Source organism: Oxyura jamaicensis, chromosome 7, assembly GCF_011077185.1.
Source record: "Oxyura jamaicensis isolate SHBP4307 breed ruddy duck chromosome 7, BPBGC_Ojam_1.0, whole genome shotgun sequence".
NCBI classification, from domain to species: domain Eukaryota; kingdom Metazoa; phylum Chordata; class Aves; order Anseriformes; family Anatidae; genus Oxyura; species Oxyura jamaicensis.
The window spans coordinates 19,305,855-19,324,681 of record NC_048899.1 but is presented as its reverse complement, the minus strand read 5'-3'; the positions used below and the strand labels follow the sequence as shown (position 1 = coordinate 19,324,681).

The 18,827-nt window shown below is 43.9% G+C and overlaps 1 protein-coding gene and 1 long non-coding RNA gene across 8 annotated transcripts in view; one reads left to right on the top strand and one right to left on the bottom strand.

The window, feature by feature from the left end:
- Positions 1–18,827, bottom strand: part of LRRFIP1 (LRR binding FLII interacting protein 1) — a 103,540-nt gene that overhangs the window by 38,629 nt on the left and 46,084 nt on the right. For 5 of the 7 annotated variants that reach the window (XM_035331714.1, XM_035331715.1, XM_035331718.1 and 2 more), the window contains exons 3-9: positions 14,306–14,323; positions 10,491–10,538; positions 9,098–9,142; positions 8,529–8,579; positions 5,269–5,301; positions 4,240–4,287; positions 893–949 (exon numbers count right to left, since the gene is read on the bottom strand). The exons of the other annotated variants lie outside the window; for them this stretch is intronic. In XM_035331714.1, the coding sequence (XP_035187605.1) occupies positions 893–949; positions 4,240–4,287; positions 5,269–5,301; positions 8,529–8,579; positions 9,098–9,142; positions 10,491–10,538; positions 14,306–14,323 (300 nt within the window). The remainder of the gene's footprint in view (positions 1–892; positions 950–4,239; positions 4,288–5,268; positions 5,302–8,528; positions 8,580–9,097; positions 9,143–10,490; positions 10,539–14,305; positions 14,324–18,827) is intronic. 7 annotated transcript variants of the gene reach the window in all.
- Positions 15,955–16,479, top strand: LOC118169941. Its single transcript, XR_004752383.1, has 2 exons — positions 15,955–16,219; positions 16,395–16,479. It is a non-coding gene; the product is annotated as an uncharacterized LOC118169941 (long non-coding RNA).

Below are 18,827 nucleotides of genomic sequence, written 5' to 3'. Positions count from 1 at the left end.
GCTTTAGAAGTCTTGATAGCATAAAGATCAAGAGGCTCTGAGCTGTAGCCTCCTTCTGCCAGGCAAAAAGCCCAGAGCAGTTCCCCTTCCTGCCCCCAAAGAGGCTCTGCTTGAAACAGCACCTTGAAAGATTTTGCCCATAAGCTGACATTTCACAGAGCAGGACAATCAGTTCCTGTAATTGCCACAAAACCCTTGTGCCAGAACAGAAGGGAACGCCGTGAGCCACGGGCGTGCACACAATGGAGTTAATCATTATGCTTTTTTCACGGGAATATTTCTGGAAATGAAGCACATCAGTGGTGCACAGCTAAGTAGGAACACCACCACTGGCTGTTCACCTCTGGGGGAGCTGCCAGAAACCCTAGGATGAGGTTTATAAAGGAAAAAAAAGTATTGTGTAAAGCAAACTTCACATAAACAACATGATTTTGGGGAAAATGTTAAAGCCCAAGTGCTCTGTGCATGTGCAATACTCCCTGCGGCTTGGGAGCCCCAGTGCTGGAGCATGATTTGGGCATGTTGCAGGAACTGGGAAAGTCACTGGGTCGCAGCACATGGAAACCCTCTGTGCCAGGGCAATATATTCAAAATATTGAAATATTGCTGGTAATCAAATTTGGATAAGGCTGAATTGTGACAAGTTAGGCAATGCCGGCTTCCAAGTCCTATTTGTACCAAACTCAGACACTCCCCGCCCCACTTATGCCCTAATTTTTCTACTTTTTATTTTTAAAACAGCTTATTGCTGCACCTCTGTGTCTGAAATTGCAAAAGCCGCAACATGCAAGACAGGCAAAACCTGCTTTACCACAGAAAAGAATTTGCTAATTACATTTCATCCCATTAAACCGTGCGATAGATTGTATAGCAACATAAATCAGCTACTAACCCTGCTAGATTTTCTACTCTGGGACGATCCGTACATGTCTTCCTCATAACCATTAGTCTGTCATGGAAAGAAAGGAAAAGGAAAAGAAGAGAAGAAAACTGATGCAGACCCCAAAGCCAGGTTTTTGTGATAGCCATCATTTATGAGGAGCAAAGGCAGGGACAGAACTTTTCAAAGATACACCAGGAACAGAAGTGCAGAACTAGGTCATGCTTTCAAACACGAGGATATGAACATTTGTGTCTGTCGCTATCTATAAGCCAGCCAAAAATGTCAAGGATACTCCTGCTTGCCTTTTTTGACCCTGTTCTTTCTTCTTGTTAAGAAAAACTTCTGCTTCCCTTATTATTACGGCTCTGTAACACCTGTACCTCTTCAAACTCTTTGGGAAGGGAACGCAGGATGAAAAGGGAACACTAGGGATGAGAGGATAATAAAACACATTTAAAACTGGAGTTACTAATACCTCTGGCAGCTAAGCAATTGGAAAGCAGCAGATTATAGCTAAAAACTTAATTTTAAGTTTATACGATAAAGAAACTCAGTTTAGGAGACACACAATGCTACGTGAAATCTCTTTTTAGCTCTCCCAAATCACATCAAAATTAACCCCAGACAGGGGGGTTAATTTTCCATCTGCCACATCCCAGCATTTCGTATGGCAACCCACAGACCAACAAGGGGTTTTAGTTGGTTCAGCCATACTCTGCCACGCTCAGCGGCCTGTTTTGTTGTCATATGTGAGTTTTCTCTGAATACAGAAGACACAAATGTGCTCAGGAGTGATTCACAAGCAGGGCGGGGTATTTCAAGTCAGTAAGAGCAGGGCAGCAGGCTGGGAATAAATAATAATAATAAAAAAATCAAAACAACACAGATTGTTCTTAGTCTGGAAACACAATGTTTGAAGAAATGATTACAGACTCAAAATACCTCAACAGATAGCATTAAAAGCTCAGATTTCTCAGCCAAGTCCCCATCCTGGTATCACTAAACAACAAAACCTGGTTTATTTAACATTAAAAATGAGCAAGTTCTCCATGACATTGTGTTTTGTTTGTTTAAAGTGGAAATTTGATTGGAATTTCTATTCCAAGTTAAACTTAAGTCTAAATTGTATTGCATTCCTGAAATGAAAGCCCACTAAGCCAATTATGAACCAATTTTCAAGCAATACGTATAAATCATATGCTACACAGTGGCTTTAATGAAAGAATTAAACAAGTTTAGAAACCCCCTGAGATGCAAGCGCGTAAGACAAGGTCTGGGCAAAGCTTAGGATTCTCCACTGAAATGCAGTGTTGGTATCACAAATGGAGGCCCAGTGCCCAGTTCCCATCTTCCAGAAGAATGAACTGGAAATACCGCTAGCCATCCTATACAGTTTAGGTTCTTTCCTGGCTTTACTAACTTCTTCAGGCTCCACCAATTTTTCTAATACTTACCTAAAGAATGGTTAAAACAGTGCCTCAGGAGTTGAAAACAAGGATCCCAGCCCCACGTGGGCTGATTACCACCACCGGTCCTTTTGTTACTACACTGAGGAATTAAGTTCATCTTTTTTTCAACAAGGCAATCTTGACCAAATGTAACCTCTTGGATCATTATCTGAATGACTGCTATGCACAACTCCCTAGTTAACATTAGGGTACTTAATTCCCCAGTTCATAAGATGTAGTGTTTCTCATTTATTATTACCATTCTTCACTTTTGGAAAGTTGTCTCACACTCACCATGAGTATTTTTTATCCCAGCCTTGCAGGAAGCCCCCTTTACTCCCTGAACGTAGACAAGCAGGCACTACGGAATCCCATAGAACTGATTTCCCCTTTAAAACTCAACGACACTGTCTTAGAAGAGATCGGAGGAGATCCCTTCCAGCTGCCACTGTTTTCAACAACATTATTTTTCAACTAACTGCATTTCTTTTACAAGAACTTGGTCTTGGCAAACGTTTCGCTCAAGAATGTTAGGCAGAAGCATACCAAAAGCCTTGTAGTCACGTTGCAGTCTCATCCAGTGCTCTTCCTTTATGCCCTTAGATAATTCCCTTGCTTAGGGAAATTATGTTGAATTGACATGATTCATTTTTCACAAATCCAAGTTAAGTGTCTAACACATTATGAGACACTTCTAAACATATTTAATTTAATTTGCCCTATTATCCTTTAGATTTTAAACCGAAGCTCCACAGTTCAGGTCATTTCCTTTATTTCCTTCGCCACTATGATCACTGTCCCTCCTCTCCAGCTCAGATTTTTGAAGGCAAATGCTCCAGATGTAGCGTTTCAGACAAGCTCTGCAGGGTGAGCTTTATCAGATCTTGCTAACCTTTGTTCTATGCTATATTAACATGCTAAATATCAGATCAGCACCTTTATGAAAACTGAAACAAATAGGGTGGCAAACTGGAGAGGCTGAAATATTCTGTTTTATCTGTTCTCATTTCAGAACTATGCAACTGACCCTACTAAACACGCAGCTGACCCTACTAAACGTGCAATGCTATTGGTGCAGGTACCAGTAAGGTATTGACAGTACAAAGAATTACATTTAGATTGCCTTAGAAACACTAGTGTTCACCAACCTACAATAAGCTAAGGAAGTGTCAAAGTGTCTCTGCACTGAAGGAAAGCATGTAATTACGGTAATTGCCCTTGGAAACAGGCAGCTGAATTCTCTTGGTATTTCATCATCTCAGCAGACAGCACCTACCCGGCTGAAAGCGCTGCCGCTTGCAATGTGTTGTGCTGAACAGCTAACATCCCAATCTGAAAGGAGCTCCGAGATCTGTCTGACACAAGGCGCTACCGATGGTGAGACAAAGGCAGCATTTAAGCAAGCTGCCTCAGCCTGCTGAATATTGTTTCCTCAGTTTAAGCTTCAGCACTCCTACCAGAAGTAGCATATGTCAAATCTGAAACTGTTGTGCTCCTGCAGCATTGCTGAACTACTAGTTACTCAAATGTTGTTATAAATCAGGGCTAACCTCTTAGTTTGAGACATGAAAAACGTTACTGCTCCTTACATGAAGAGATGCAGCCTCTATTATATGTATTTTCTAGCAATACTACTTATTTCAGTGTAATGTTAAAGCTTGAGTTTGGTTTTGAGTTTTCCAAGAGGCTCTTTAGGTACAACACCAACGTCGGTGTTCGGATTACACTATGTTTTGCGGATAAAGTGATTCTCAGTATTCTTGCAGACCCATCCAGGCCTGGGAGTAACACCGTATCCTTGACATTAGGCTGGGGAGCTCTTAGAGCCAACGTACTTGCACACATCCTCTAGTCCCATCACAGTGGTTGTGCATGTAAAAACCTCAGACAGACAGTTGAGATACATACTGCTTTGGAGTAGTTCTTCCTTTTGGTCCTCTCATTCTCTAATCCAGCCTGCAGTGAGATTAAGAATGCAGGGTGAAAAGATCAATGAATTTATGTGCACACATCCAGAGCCAGGCATGCATACCATCAAGCAAAACCATCAGTCCAATATTCCTCCAGCTCTACAGAACATGGCTCAGTAAGCACATACAAAAAAAATCAAATCTCAACTCAAACGACCAGTTATTAACGAGTATTGTTAAAAGTGATGATAGTACCGTTAAATTTAGTAGCCACTGTTAAAATTATTCATGCTTGATGGGTTAAGTCAATTAATTGAGCTACCAGCTGCCTATACTTACTACATCAATAGATCCATGCAAAATCCAAATGTGTTTGAACTATTTCTGTATATAGGTCACTCAAACAGATTCATTGCATCTCTAATCTGAAATAGGGCAGGGAATCAAGGAGAGTAAAAAAAGCTAGAGAGCCTGTAAAATGGCTCTCCAGGCTGCTTTCTGCAGAAACAGAGAGACCTCCGTTTCAACACAGTACTGACGCAAGACAGCACTGCTAACGCTATGAAGACATTTTAAGATCTGAGTTTCAAGCCCCCATCTTCATTCTGGTCCTCCAAGAGTCAGATCTCTGGCAGGAGGTGTGTTTGTCCCGCCTCCTTTGCTTGATCTAGTCAGAGCGTGTTTCTGAGGGTTCTCTCCTTTTGGGTTTATGCTGACATAAATCTAGACAGAGTCAGTCAGACGATGGACAGACTAACAGAGAAATAAAAGCTTCTGTCTTGTCTTATGATAACTACTGAACTGGACTTGACTCGGATCTCCCTAGTTCACCCAGAGCTCTCCATCTGAAGGCAGTGCGTGCATCCCAATGGTAGGCAAAGGAGTAGGGTCTTCCCACTGGGACCACAAACTGCCTCAGGATCATTTTGGATCACCCTTTATCTTACATGAGCTATCACAGTTGATGTTAGTTCCTTCTCAGCAATTAGTTTTTAAACACACGCTGCAACTTTCAGACTAATCTCACCACTGGATAGGCGCTGGCATACTCCAAGTGAGACTGTCAAGGCATGGGAAGAAAACAAAACATCAGAAGGCAAGGGAAAACACTAAATCAAGCAATGGCAATCAACCTCCTCCACCCCCCAGCAAGAACAGAGATGTAAATCCCACATAAGTAATTCTGATAACTCCGGACTTCTTGCACAAAGCCAGAAGTCAGGAACTTTGTCAAGTGGCCAAAACAGGGAAACATGCACAAGCTCCATCACAAGTGACTAATTACAGCAATATTTCATGCTGGACAGTCTCGCACAAGAGAGACAGCCAGCTGAGAAGTGGGACAACAAGGACACTGGCAGTGGAAAAGAGACTGAAGAAAACCCGTGTCTCGACAAACACTGGATGATGTTATTGAGCTACCCTACAAAAAACTGCATGGAAGGGCACCGAGCTTGTGAGACTTCTGAGACGAGAGAGGCAGGAGATTTATGATGCTTTCATGACAAGCCACAGGAAAGGCTGTCAAAGCCTGGAGGAGGCATAGACGTGCTCAAAGTAACATGATATCAACCCACTAGGCTGCTGGTTAGAGGGTAGTCACAGCTGTGGAGCTTAAACCAATTGGCAGGGCTGGTCTAATCAACACCATGCTGATGGCTGCTGTGCCAGAAGCATCCAGGGCAGCTCCTCAACATCTAGCTCAGCAGCTCTCCAGTGCCTGCAGTTCGGATGTCCACCTAGCAATTATTCCAGGAGAAAATTCAGAATAAAACCCAGGCAGGTTAGCAGGGAAGTAAAGTTGCATATAAAAATGCATATTGCCCCATTTCATGAGAGCTGCCTGTACAGAACAGAGCCATCACTTTGAGGAATAACTCCTAATGCTCCCGGCCTCACAGTGACCCAGGGTGCCAAGGGCACAAGATCTATTTTCAGAAAGTGGAAGCCTTGCAGACCAACTAGAGTGGCATCCCACAACTAAGGAAGTAGTCTTCAAATATCCAAAAAAGAAGAGTGTAGTTTTATAAACCCTTCATGGACACCAGACAGCAGTTTTTGGTGCTTTCTTCTTGCTCAAACAGCTCAGAAGTCCTCAGAGGTGATTTTCAGTAGTGTTTTTTTGTTTGTTTGTTTGTTTTTCCTTTGTTTTAAACACACACAGTAGGAGCCAAACCTTCACAAGTTAAGCACAGATGTGGTCAAACTTAAAATAAACTACTGTGTACCTGTCTGTATTAGGGAAACAATCAATGTCACTTAATTGTGAGCAAAAGAGCCAAATGAAGTGTAAGGGTAAATTTCAGTTTCGACTAGATGTACTACTTCCTTTCTCCTACAGTCCCAGTGACACTTGGATCAGGGAAGGAAGTCTTCAGTTATCCCAGCTTCTGCCAAAACTCTTCCTGTGCGTGCCCAAGATATCAGATGTCTTGCACAAAAATATTCAGTGTGCTGCTTTATGAGGGTAGGGGGGAGTCTGTGCAACATCATGTGAAATACCAGGCTGTCAAGTTTCAGCCAGATGGGTCTGTCAGAAAAGGACATTATCTGCAAAAATATCGGGTATTTATGGGCCATCTCCTAAGCCAGCTGAAGATCCTTGTTCAGCAAAAGAGCAGTGGTTATCAGAGCCTGAAGGCACACTGACAGCTCCAGGAAAAGCATCAGAAAATCTCCGTCAAGGCATGGCTGGGAAAAGAGTGCAGGGCTTCTGCTGTTTAAATGTATGAAAACAAAAGGCAGGGGCAGGATGGAACCATCAAAATGCATCAAAGGAATCGCCAGTGGCTTTCCATGAAGACAAGAAGTCTTTCAGACGAATACAGTGCCAAAGTACTTGCATTTTACCCCATTGAGGGGGACACAGTTTCAGCCAGGGTTAAACAAACTTCTATCATAGTCACCTTCTGAATATGAAAAATAGGAATTTTATCTGATCTAGCATTTTTTCTTCCCCCAAAGGTGTCCAAATTTAAGTAAAATAAACATTGGTTTTCAAGTTCAGGTGTGAAGATAAGCTTTCCTTTGTTGAGTCTTTCCAGTTTTAAGGGACCTTCTCTCAGCTTTGAAAAGCACTTGACCAAGTTTGCCATCTTTAAGAATCAAGATTTTCACAGCATTTCTTAAGTAGTAATAAGGATGCCACTAAAAAGGGAAGAAGGCAATGCTAAAAGTTTTAAATAGCTATCATGCTATCTTACGGTGATGTACATTAGGAACCAGGAAGCACTGACCAGTCTCTGCAGTAGTAGTTAATTTATTTTTTCATCTTCCAAAACTCTTTCAGAAGCCCAACGGGCATTTCACTCAATGTTGGAGATACTCTGTCTAGGAAAAAAGGGGTACTTCTAGCCTAGATAACTATTAACAAGGGTTTTAAAGAGAAAAAAATACATGAATTTTATGAAAAATGAATCCTCCACAGAAGCCAGAAGCCAAGAACAACAAAAAGAGACCTTGCTGTGAATGATACAGGTCTTGCTTCATCTACAAAATACAGCTGACCATCCAGCCTAAACCATGTAACCAGTACTATTGATGAATCAGGAACATCAGCAGAAGTTTGAGTTATTCTCAAACACAGCTGGTTTAGGCCCAAATCACTCCATAGCAAGCTAGAAGCAGGTGATTCACGTTGAGAAGTGCTGAGCACTTCCTCCACAGTGTTACTAGCAGTTGTTTCTGTTGTGTTGCTACCAAACACTGCTCCAGACCATCAACACACGCTGCCTCAATAGCATTAGCTGTTCAGAATTAAACTGCTTAAATTATCTCCACAATTGCAAGAGCTGATTATGTAAAAATCTTAACTCTAGCACGTGTAAGGACAAGTACTGTACTGGTATTTTGAGAAAAAGCATTTGAAGTTTTTCTCTGGATTAGCACTCGGTGCTCTCCCTCCCCACAACTCAGCTCGGGGCTTCTTCCCGGATTCGCAGTATCAACAAACAGGGGAGTTTCCACGGTGCACACAAAAAATAGCAGCACAGCCCATAATTTTGGCTGAGTACTTCCTGCAACACCGGCGAGAAGCAGTAACCAGAAGGGTATCTGCAGTCACACGCTTTGCTTGTGTTCCTCATCAGTGAATGCAAATCTGACAGATCTCTGGTTCAAAGAATTACTGGCCAAAATGCACCTTGAACGTGGACAGTGGCATGACTTTGGAAGGAAGATGTTTTCAGTGAACTGAGAAACAAAATGCAGAATAACCACTCTGGTGGTACAGGAGGACAGCACCATCGATACACACACATGCACACTTAAATTGTACATTTTACCAACCCTCAGGCTTCCACGGCTACCCACTGACATGCGCTCATCTTCATCCGAAGCCTAGCAAAAGAAAGTATAAAGACAAGAAACCAATGAAAAGAACAGAAATAACAGACAGTGATGTAAATGCGGGTGGCTTTGATGGGACAGAAGGAAAGACAAGACTTGCAGAATAAATATCTAATAAAAGAATTGCATTAAGCTACAAGCAAAAACTAAATGAAATCATACCCTGCTCAAGAAACATTGCCAAGCATTTTACTACAGGATGAATTACAGGTTTGCTTGGCCATTCCTTGTTTTATGTTCTTGGCCACAGCTGAATAGATTTACATTACACCCTCCAAGCAGGTTGTCTCCCCCACCTCCCTCTCCCCCCCTTCATTCTCATGCATTTGCAAAAGCTTCTCGGCGTGGCTGGGGAGAGGGCAGAGCAGTCAGGAAGTGGTTTTTGGTGATTTATTCAGCTGGGGGGGAAGGGGGATGCTCTATTTTTTTCCTTTTAAAAGGAACTGCCTTATATACGTCTGTTTACTTAAGGGGAAATGTTTAGCTACAAAGCAAAAGCAAATACTAACCGAGGCATTTCTTCGGGCTCTACGGGAATAACGCTCACTGTCTTCCTACCGAGGCAGCAGAGAAAAACAAAAAGTGAAGTGTTGAAAGGACAGACACACCAACACAGAGCCTTCAGAAAGACACAGCGAAACTCAGAGCATTTAGGAGTCAGTAAGGTTAAGCCACATAATGGAAGGTGACACCTTGTCAAATCCCAAAAGCCCTTTTCCCTCTGTTGTGACCCTAGCTTTCTTCCCCTCCCTTTTATTTCACTATACACTTTTGTTACATTTGCAGGAAACATATGCAGGGACTTATTTGCATCTCAAAAATCTGTTTACATGATCAAATCCATTTCTCTGCATCTGGGAATCGGTGTACTCACAGGGCCTTGTAATTAAGCTTTCTGCTTTACAGCCCTTCCAAACCTGGAAAGTGCTGTAGCATAGTGCTGGAAAGGCTGTAGCAGATGCTCCATGTCAGTAAATTAATTTTACATGGAATTTTTGAACAGTGGTAGGAAACGGGAGGAAAAACTCTCAGCATTGTAATTAAGGGTTCTCACATCTGAACTGATTTCTAAGCTAGTGAATTACAAGTAGCAGGGAGCTAAGCTCACCAAACGAGGGTTTGAAGAGACTTAATGGCTTATCTGTGAGACTGGAGCATCTTCTGGTTGCTCCTTGTGACAACAGGTTTCAAGAAAGCATGCACCAAACCAGCATTAATGCTGGCTGATTAGCAAGGCTCTCAGGGTCTTTGAAAAGTTTTCCTCCCTGCTGGATGTGAGCTGTTCTGTTTCGCCTTTTTCAGCGTGCCCGATTCATCCGGCATCATAGGTAAGCGATGCCATGAACTTCAGACATGCCAAGTCAAGGCCTGTAGCAATTCCTTCATCCCACATTAGGGCTGTTAAGAAGTCAGATGGTGCTAACGGCCAAGTCCGTACCTAAGCTGCTAAGCCAACTCCAGCAGGACCAGCAAAAGCCAGCGTTGCCACAGGTCATGGCTCTGGAGAGCGCCCGGAGCAGCAAGTACAAGGATGACTGAAGCAGCATGGATAAAACTTGCCCAAAATTTAACTGAAGACAGATTTGAAGAGACTCACACTGTAACAAACCCCACAAGAAATAGAGTGAGTGCACATATTCCTTGTGTGAGGGGCTTTAGTGGGTCTGTAGGCCAACCTTCAGGTGGTAGGGTCTGGACAGAGGTCTGGAAAAAGAGATGGCTCTGCCCAAACCCTTCCCCATGTCAGGCCATATTTCAGGTATTGAACAGGTATTGAACAGGTATTGTGCAAAGGGAGCAGTTCATGCTTCCAATGCATGGAAAAACCTACTGAGGGGGTTCAAACTATCAACCGTACAAGAGTTCAACACATAAAAGCTGGTTAACCACGTCGAGGCCTACCATCCACTGCTCGATGTCACCCCATTTAGTATCCAGACCATAATATTTCTACAGACAGAAAAGGGAAAAAAAGAATTTAGATGAGAAAGGCAGATACTGACACTGAGACGTGCATTGCCAGGGGATTCACACACAGGTTGCACAGACATGCCAGGGACAAGGCCCACCATGCAGCACACGGCCAGGAAAAGCTTCCAGGCAGAGGGGTGTTCACGGGACACCTTCTTACTTCTCAGCAGTGCAAAACCTCAAAAAAACAGCCCTATGGGGGAAAGGAGTGAAGGGTGTAATGAGTCTTGAGTCCCTGACCCACTTAAGTCAAGACTCATTAGGAGGGAGCTGAGCACGGAACACTTTCAGGAGGAAAAATGCTGTCAAATTGTGTTTACCACACAGATTTGCCAAACTGGGAAGACAAGTTGAATAAAATGCAACTGATCTCGGTGCATTCTTATTCACTGTTTTCTGAACTCTCCAGATCTCCTTTCTGTCCACATCTCCATCACCTTGGCAGCGGTACTATCCCCAGTGATGGCAGCACAGGAACCTCTAGGACTCTCTAGAGCTCTGTGCATTTCAGTACCAAGTGCCGTGAGTTTTTCTAGCAGGCTCTTTCCTCTGAGCTGATTCTCTGGTCGTATTTTCTCAGCATCATGTCTGGAACTTCCCCCTGAACTTGCATTTCCACCAGACAGCAAATTGTTCAGGATCAACAAGTTTAACAGGCCTTTTCTTCTGCCCCAAACACGCACTTGGACTTCAGTCTGGGGAAGTTTGCATTACTAATGGGAACTGTAACCCTGCTGTGTGAAGGAACATCACCGGACTAAAGCACAGTCACCAGATGGAAATCCTGTGTAAGGAAGTAGAGCATATGTCTAGGAACAGTTCAGATTATGCATTTTGAGTTTTGTGTACCTGTGGGAAAAAACAAGCCTATACTTGCCTGCTTTCTTAGAGGCTTGAGGAGGCAGGAGCATCAGCAGTTAAACCTCAAGTAACCACCAGAACTCAGAACCTTGTTCTGTCTTATGCTCTGTAGTTAGCTCTCACTCAATGGTATTAATGTAATTTGACTTTTACTCCTAAAATAAACCCTATTTATTAATAAACGAGAAGAAACATCTGAGTACTTTATGATATTGCATCAGTTTATTCCTACTTTGGAGTTCTTCCTCATTAGGCAGCAAAATGATTTTTATTTAAGGTCATCTTCATTTTCATTTTGACAGCTTGAAGGGAAGGAAGCTGGTTATGAGGTAGAAATTGCAGAGAGTTGCTTGATTAGGAAGGAGGCTGTCCTGGACAACCCAAACTGCACAAAGACCTTTGAATGATGCTGTCAGTTGTGAGGTGAAATTGGGAAAAAAAAGTAAGTATTTAGGCCAGTAATTTGAAAGTGGGAAATGAATTCACTGCATTGCAGGTTGACATAGTATGTGAGCATCTCTCTGGAGGAAGAACAGACAACAGTTCAAGGTATTTAACCACATCCCTATGAGGGCATGGAAGCATTCCCTTCTTCTTTCCCTGTTAAAATCTATGCTTGTGCTCAAATACATGCAGTAACCCTCTACAATGCCTAGCCAAGTTGCACTTAAATAAAATTTCTCCCTTAAACTACATGGAATTAGAGAGCACTGTATGAACTACTGTTTCTCCGAGCTTACGTGCTTCCTCACAAGTGCTTGGACTGGTTACTTCCAGGAAGAACTGAAATATGTGTGGAACAACATTATAATTAAAATTATAAGAACTCCAGCTGGTCGGGATTGTAGACGTGAGCAGAACCTGCAGATTATACTTGGTGGTAAATCAGATCAGGTAAAGCCTTATTAAAGGCTTTCTTTCCCCCAGATTTTCTGACACTAGAAACAGATTTAATTAAAACAAAACAAAACACAAAACAAAATCATACAACCAGGGGAAAGAACACCCCAAACCTCAGTATAAAGGCAGGGAACCCTTTCTCACACCTAGGAAGGGTCCATAAACATGCTAATGACTTTTGTAAGGTCTCCTACTTCCTTTTCCTTCCCTCTGTTCTTAATTTCTGACAGGCTTCGGAACTCGGTTTCGCAAAAGGGAGATGAGGAAATACCCCTTAAAAGACTCATAAGGCATGAGTTAAATTCCACTTCCAGTCTTTTTCTCCACCATTTGAAGTGACGTAGCAATGTGCTAAATAACCCCAAAAGAAAATTGTTAACGAATGGGATTGCTTGGTGACTGTTTTTAATCTAAACAGCACATCTCGCACTGGACTTGACCAGCAGCATCTGCCATATCAGCTATTTTGCCCCATCAGCCACTTCCCAATTCTTTCTTTAAGTCGTCTGTTCTGCCCAAAGGGGCCCGGTTGGAGCAAACATATAGGTTAAAGGAGAAAGAAATGCTAAAGGCTATTCATCTGGTCTCAAGTCGGATGTCTCTGTCACCATCAAGTTCTCCTCTACCCTGAGAAGTGATACTAAAATTAAATAATTAATGACATTAATACCATTGAGAGGGAATTCCAGATCAGATTTGCTCACTAAGTGACAGCGAGACTGCTAGACTTGCAAACTCACTGCGGGATGTTGTGAAGCTAACCCACTTATCTTCTCATCCATGTCAGGACACCAACAGTAAACAACTTCTTTGTTTCCATGGGGCTGCGTATGTACCAGGAGATTAAATTAGTGTCCATAAAGGAGACCGATAACGAGCCTGTTGATCCACGGGAAGCTGTTAATTTGATTCACTCAGTACGCAGTCAACTCCCCATATAAAACCAAGAGTAAGATGTATTTGTCACCAAATGAAGCGAGTCAGGATTAAGCACCAGAGCACATGCTTTGCGCAGACACCTTCACACACACAAGCACTTAAAGGAGAGGTCAGCATTTCCAAAAGCACACACACTGTTATGCCCAGGTAGGGAAACATGCAGTGAGGGCTAAAGCAAGCAGGCTGGGGGTTTAGGACACATTTATCACTCAGCAAGCAAGCAAAAAAAAAAAATCTCACAAAAATTCATTCATTGAAATGGAAAATGGGCAGGCTTAAAGAAGTGCATGCTTTGTCCCTCCCTGCAAAACCTCTTTAGGGCAATTCTCCTTGCAGGAACCACACGGGTCACGTGCTGGAAGTGCAGAGGGGCCAAACAGCTTTTGGCAGAGGGCAAGTGACCCCAGTTAGAGCTATGCTGATTATTATTATCTGAGCCACCTTTTCAAGCTACGAGGAGGAAATTGGGAAGAGATCGTGCCTTCAAACCAAGAGGGAGAGTATTAAACAATATAAAAGTGCTTGTAACTTCTTGGGCAGACAGCAGGAAGGCCGTGCGCTTTATTTAAAGGACAATTACGAATTCAACCACCGTATCCCTGATTTACTTGGTGACTTTCTGCAGGCGAAGTCATCTCAAAGTCATTCCTCCTGCTGGCACCTGTTAGGTCCTTGCCCAGCCTGAAGTATTTCCAGCGGTACACTTGGCCATCAACAGCAACGCTGCTGTACGGTGACACGGGAGCCACCCTATTTGCACGCATTGGCTGGTTTGCAGAACTGCTCTTCTGCTCGTTGCTTATTGCCAAATAGTCACTGGGAAAGGTTATATTAAGTCCTTGACCAGCCATTTTATGCAGGTCATCTTCCCCCGCTCCCCTTTATTACCCACCCCACCAGGCTAGGGGAGAAAAGGGGATGTAAAGGCGTGGAAATACAAAGCCTGCTGGGCATCTCCCGTTCTTAAGAAGTTTTTCTGAAGTGCTAACAAGACTGGTAACATTAGAGAACATGCACGCAAACAAGAATGAAAGAGCAAGCCCTACCTTCTGAACTTGATAAATCTAGGAAAAAAAAAATGAAAGGAAAGAAACAAGGAAAGAAAAGCGAGCATGAATGGATGAACGGTAATGCGATGTTCCATAAGCCAGGCTAGAGGGAAAAATATCAATTATTCAGAACATACAATAAAACATGAATACAGAAAAGTACACGCTGAAATCCTGTCAAGCTGGGTAAAATGAAAGCAGGGTGTACGTTCCAGGCCTCCTCCACGTGCCTTGCTGAAATATCTTCCTGTTTGCCTAGCTGCTGGACTCCTGGAGGTGCACAGACACTTCTGCCTGGGCTTTGCGTTGTCCAGAGACTGACCTTGTGTAAGGCAGGACCTCTTGCCTTTCTAACCCTCCCTCTAAATGTCACAGATGCCCAAATATTCACCTGGGGTGACAGCCATGCATCTACCATCAGAGTAAAAGCAAAGGCAGCGCTGCCTACAGAAAAGCTGTCCTTCTGTTAAGGGCAATACCAACGCTGCACATCCTCCAGCTGTGTGCAGGACTGTGTCAGCATATTAAAATTACAGCTGCTCTAACGCAGCTGAATTTAGCTGAAGTGAATCACAGCACTGCTCTCAGAACCACCAGGTACCTGGGTAAGTGCCAACGCTGAATAAATTCAACCACCAGCCCCCTGCTCCGTGAAGATAACCCAGGAGAAGGGAACGTTGCTCTGTCTCCAGCCCTTCAGCTGGTCAGAAGGTGGCAGGGAGGTTGGTCCCCTGTATGTCGGGGTCAGAGGTTCCTCGCCATGCGCTGCTCTCCTGGGCCACCTCAGGTGAACCCTGAGCTGGGAAGCAAAGCGCCCTCCTTCCAGTCACTGCCTCGGTGCCCAGATCAGGTTCCCCTTTGTGATTGGGAAGTACAACTGCAGAAGCCAACTTAATACCTCAGAAGCATTAACTCCTATTGCTAGGAGCACAGAGGGGATAATTGGGACCCACACTGAAAGGCAGCGTTCCCACACAACTAATCACCTCGCTTATCTGCTGCTAAGAAAGCCTCTAAGAGGAAAATGAAGTCAAGCCTCCCACAGTTCCCAAGAACATGGGTTGATCTGCACATGCAGAGTGCTTTTCATCTGCACGGCAAGCCAAGCACCGCAGCTTTACAGGTGGCTGTTAAACCTTTAGCTCTGCCATGGATGTGTCTCCCACGCCATGCTCCCTTTCAGTACACCTTACCAGGGCTGGCTAACGGACAAAGCCAAGCTTGAGGCAGACAGCAAATGCTGGTACACGGATGCTTTTGGAGCGCTGTTCTGTGGCTTTGAGCAAGCATCACGCACGCCTTTATTTTCCAAACCCGACATCTCAGGCTTGGCAGAGCAGGTGCTCCTGGTGCGTGCAGCAGGGCACAGAAGAGGTCTTGTGTCCAGGACCCAGATTACTGGTGACTACGATAACAACAGGGCCCTTGTTCGGGGCCAGACACCGCAGAGCGGCAGAGAGGGACACAGGGACAGAGCCACGTTTGTTGTCCTCACTGTCACAACCTTTCACAAACCTGGGGTTTCTCGGTCAGCCGTTACATCAGCTCGTCTCTGAAGTGACTGATCTCTAATCAGTGTACTGTCCTTGTTAGATAACACAGAAGAGGAAAAAAAGCTCTTTCAAACAGTTCTCTCCGCCGCAGGTATTCCCCCCACTAAGAGCTTAACAGCCAACAGACTTTGGAGCAGCCACCGGTCTTAAAAAGCACTTCCCTCTCTTATGGTATCACAGAAATGTGCTTTGCCCACAGTATTAGTGGCAGGCTCTGACTGACATGGGAGGAAAAAAAACACCACCACAACGTATTGGCAATGCCTTTTACACCACCAGAAGCATAAATGCAAAGGAGGACAAATACATGCAAAGTATGCCAGGGAAGGAAACTGACAAAGCAGCAAAGGCAAATTTTGTGCTGAAAAAGAAGCCAGGAGACCAGCACACCCGACATGTGCCTCCAACTAAAAGCCCAGGCTCATCTGCTGGTCTCTGAGTGTCAGTCCTCGAGGAGACATTTCAGTCTTGCCAGCAGCACACACAGAAGGTACTCCTACATAAAACGCTCTCAGTTACCCCTAATGCTGCAGTTTCAAACTGTCTTGAAATATAACTGTTGGATAAGTCTTGGAAAAAGGGCTTTAATAAATTTTACTGTAAGCTTCTACAAAAAAATCTCTGCAGTTTAACCTAGTAACCCTGCTAGAATTAACAGCTTGGTACTCAAAGAAACTGAGCCAGCTCTCGAGTTGTTCTGTGCCGTGAATGAACAATAAATACCTGCACGCACACAAGCGTTTGACTCAGCACCAAACACAACCCTGCAGCAGGAACCAGATGTACCAACCTTCAACTCAGCAAGCATTTAAAGAGCACGGCAGCGGGGTGGGGCAGCACAGGACCGGTAGGTGCTAGGACTCCTATCACCTGGGTGGTACCAGTAGCAGGGGACTACGTGCCACCACCTCTGACAATCACTAACGCGGCTGAGCAAGGGAATTGGCATCTGCCTCTCCTGCAGTGACTTACTGCGTGCTGAAGGGTGTCAGAAAGCCTGCAGCAGCCTCCTGCTTAATCGCTTGCATCTCTGGTGGCTAGCAGCAGCAGCAGCAAGCAGTGCAGAACAAGTTCATGCGGCTGTGTTCAAGTACATCTGTGCTCTTCTCGGAGCCTCCCCACGAGGAACATTGCTCTGTCAAATACACGTGATTCAAGACTGACCACTGTCTTCATAGAGCAGCATAGATCGTGGTTCCTGTGCTCGTTTTCTTTCAGAAAACACCCTTTATCTAGCTTACTTCCCTGTTAGACTTGCACGTGCGCTCTCCTTACCTTCCTCTCCCTGAGAGCACGCTGCTGCTCAGCCCGAGATGGTATCATGCGATGAGATGAAAACACCTTCCCAAACACACCTGGGATCCTGTTCCACCACCGAGCACTGCAGCAGCCTTCCATCATAGTTTTCCCACATCACACAGCACAATTCTTTCCTCCTAAGGCCCGTCTATACCTTACATTTCCAACTCAATTTACATGAAACAAAGGCTGGTCCCACACTTGCAGCAAGCCTCCTCACCACCACCTAAACCCAAGCTGCCTGCCACAAGCTCCTCACCATACTCTCCTTTGAAAGGAAAAGGACTGGTTAGTAATGTGGCTGATAACAAACACAACCGTGATTTCCAGAAGAATCACCTGTGCTAAAATTCCTGCTGCCAGTTGTGTGCGCTACATTAAGCCAATCCTGCCAGAAGGAGCTTGGTATAGTATCACACTCCCCACCATTTACTGGTGAGCTTTATTACACGGCTGTGACTAATCTTTGGGGGCACTCCTCACATGTGGCTGGCCTACAGAACAGGGTCTTTTAACAGTTTTCTAATAAAAAAGCTGCTCCTTCTACTACAGAGACATTTCTAAGATAGAGAACAAAAATCTCAGGTACCTGGTGTATTTGCATTTCCATCAAGAAGTACATGAGTTAAATCATACACACAGACTCATGACGCAGAAGTTATCCAATTATTTTAACATTAGGAAAAATGAAGGACAGATTAAGAAACATCTTTAATATTTGATGGTGGGCAGGACAGGAGCCAGCCTCTAGTCCAAATCCAAATCAGTAAAACACCCTATTTCACTGCCAGTGGGAGCTATATTGCCATGTTTATAGCTTGTAATGGGAACATCTGGAAACTTTTAACCTACACCAACAGCATACATACATTCTCAAGAGATCCATGCTCCACCAGAAGCCTGTCAGAGCATGTACACTGCTTGAAGCATGAACAAGTACACACACATGCAATAAAGTTATTCATTGCTTTTTAAATCCCATAACTGGCTCTAAGAAGCCTTCTGAAGTAGTAGTGCTTAAAGCTCTAGTTGTTTGACATGTGTGAATGTGCTATTTATTTCTCTGAAGAGTTTGGGAAGGAAAATGAAGATGGCAGACAGCAAGCTATCCAGACACCAGCATCACCACAGTATGTTCTCCGAAGAAACAGCTGCCAAATCCCTTGTGCTGCTTGCTACTCAGAATTTTCTTTATCTGTGTTCTCTTTCATTATATTTGGAAGATATTTGTGGCAATGAAAAGCTTTGTGCAGCCATCCTCATTAGCACTACCTTGCATCTGGGGGCTGAGATGAAGCTACGTGAAAAATCTAGGGAATATCCAAGCTTGCGAAATATTAAGCAAGTGTGTAGTCACAGCATGTAATTTATGCCAATGAATTACAAAACAGATTGTAGTGAGTATCTGGGTTAGCTTGCACTGAGTTCCCTATGTTAGAGTGACACCCTGTACCTTCAATTTCCATCTATGTAAGGAGATTTTCACCAAGTTTCAGATCAGTTATTTGTGGGAGCACACAGAACCTTTGCAGGCTTTAACTTCCATTCCAACATTTCAATTTACTAGGACGCCCTTTGCAGCATCAGCTTTTAATCTTCAAGGGGTCATCAAGGCTCATTAGTGTCATCTGCAAATTAGATGGTAACGCTGTCAGCTGCCACGACAC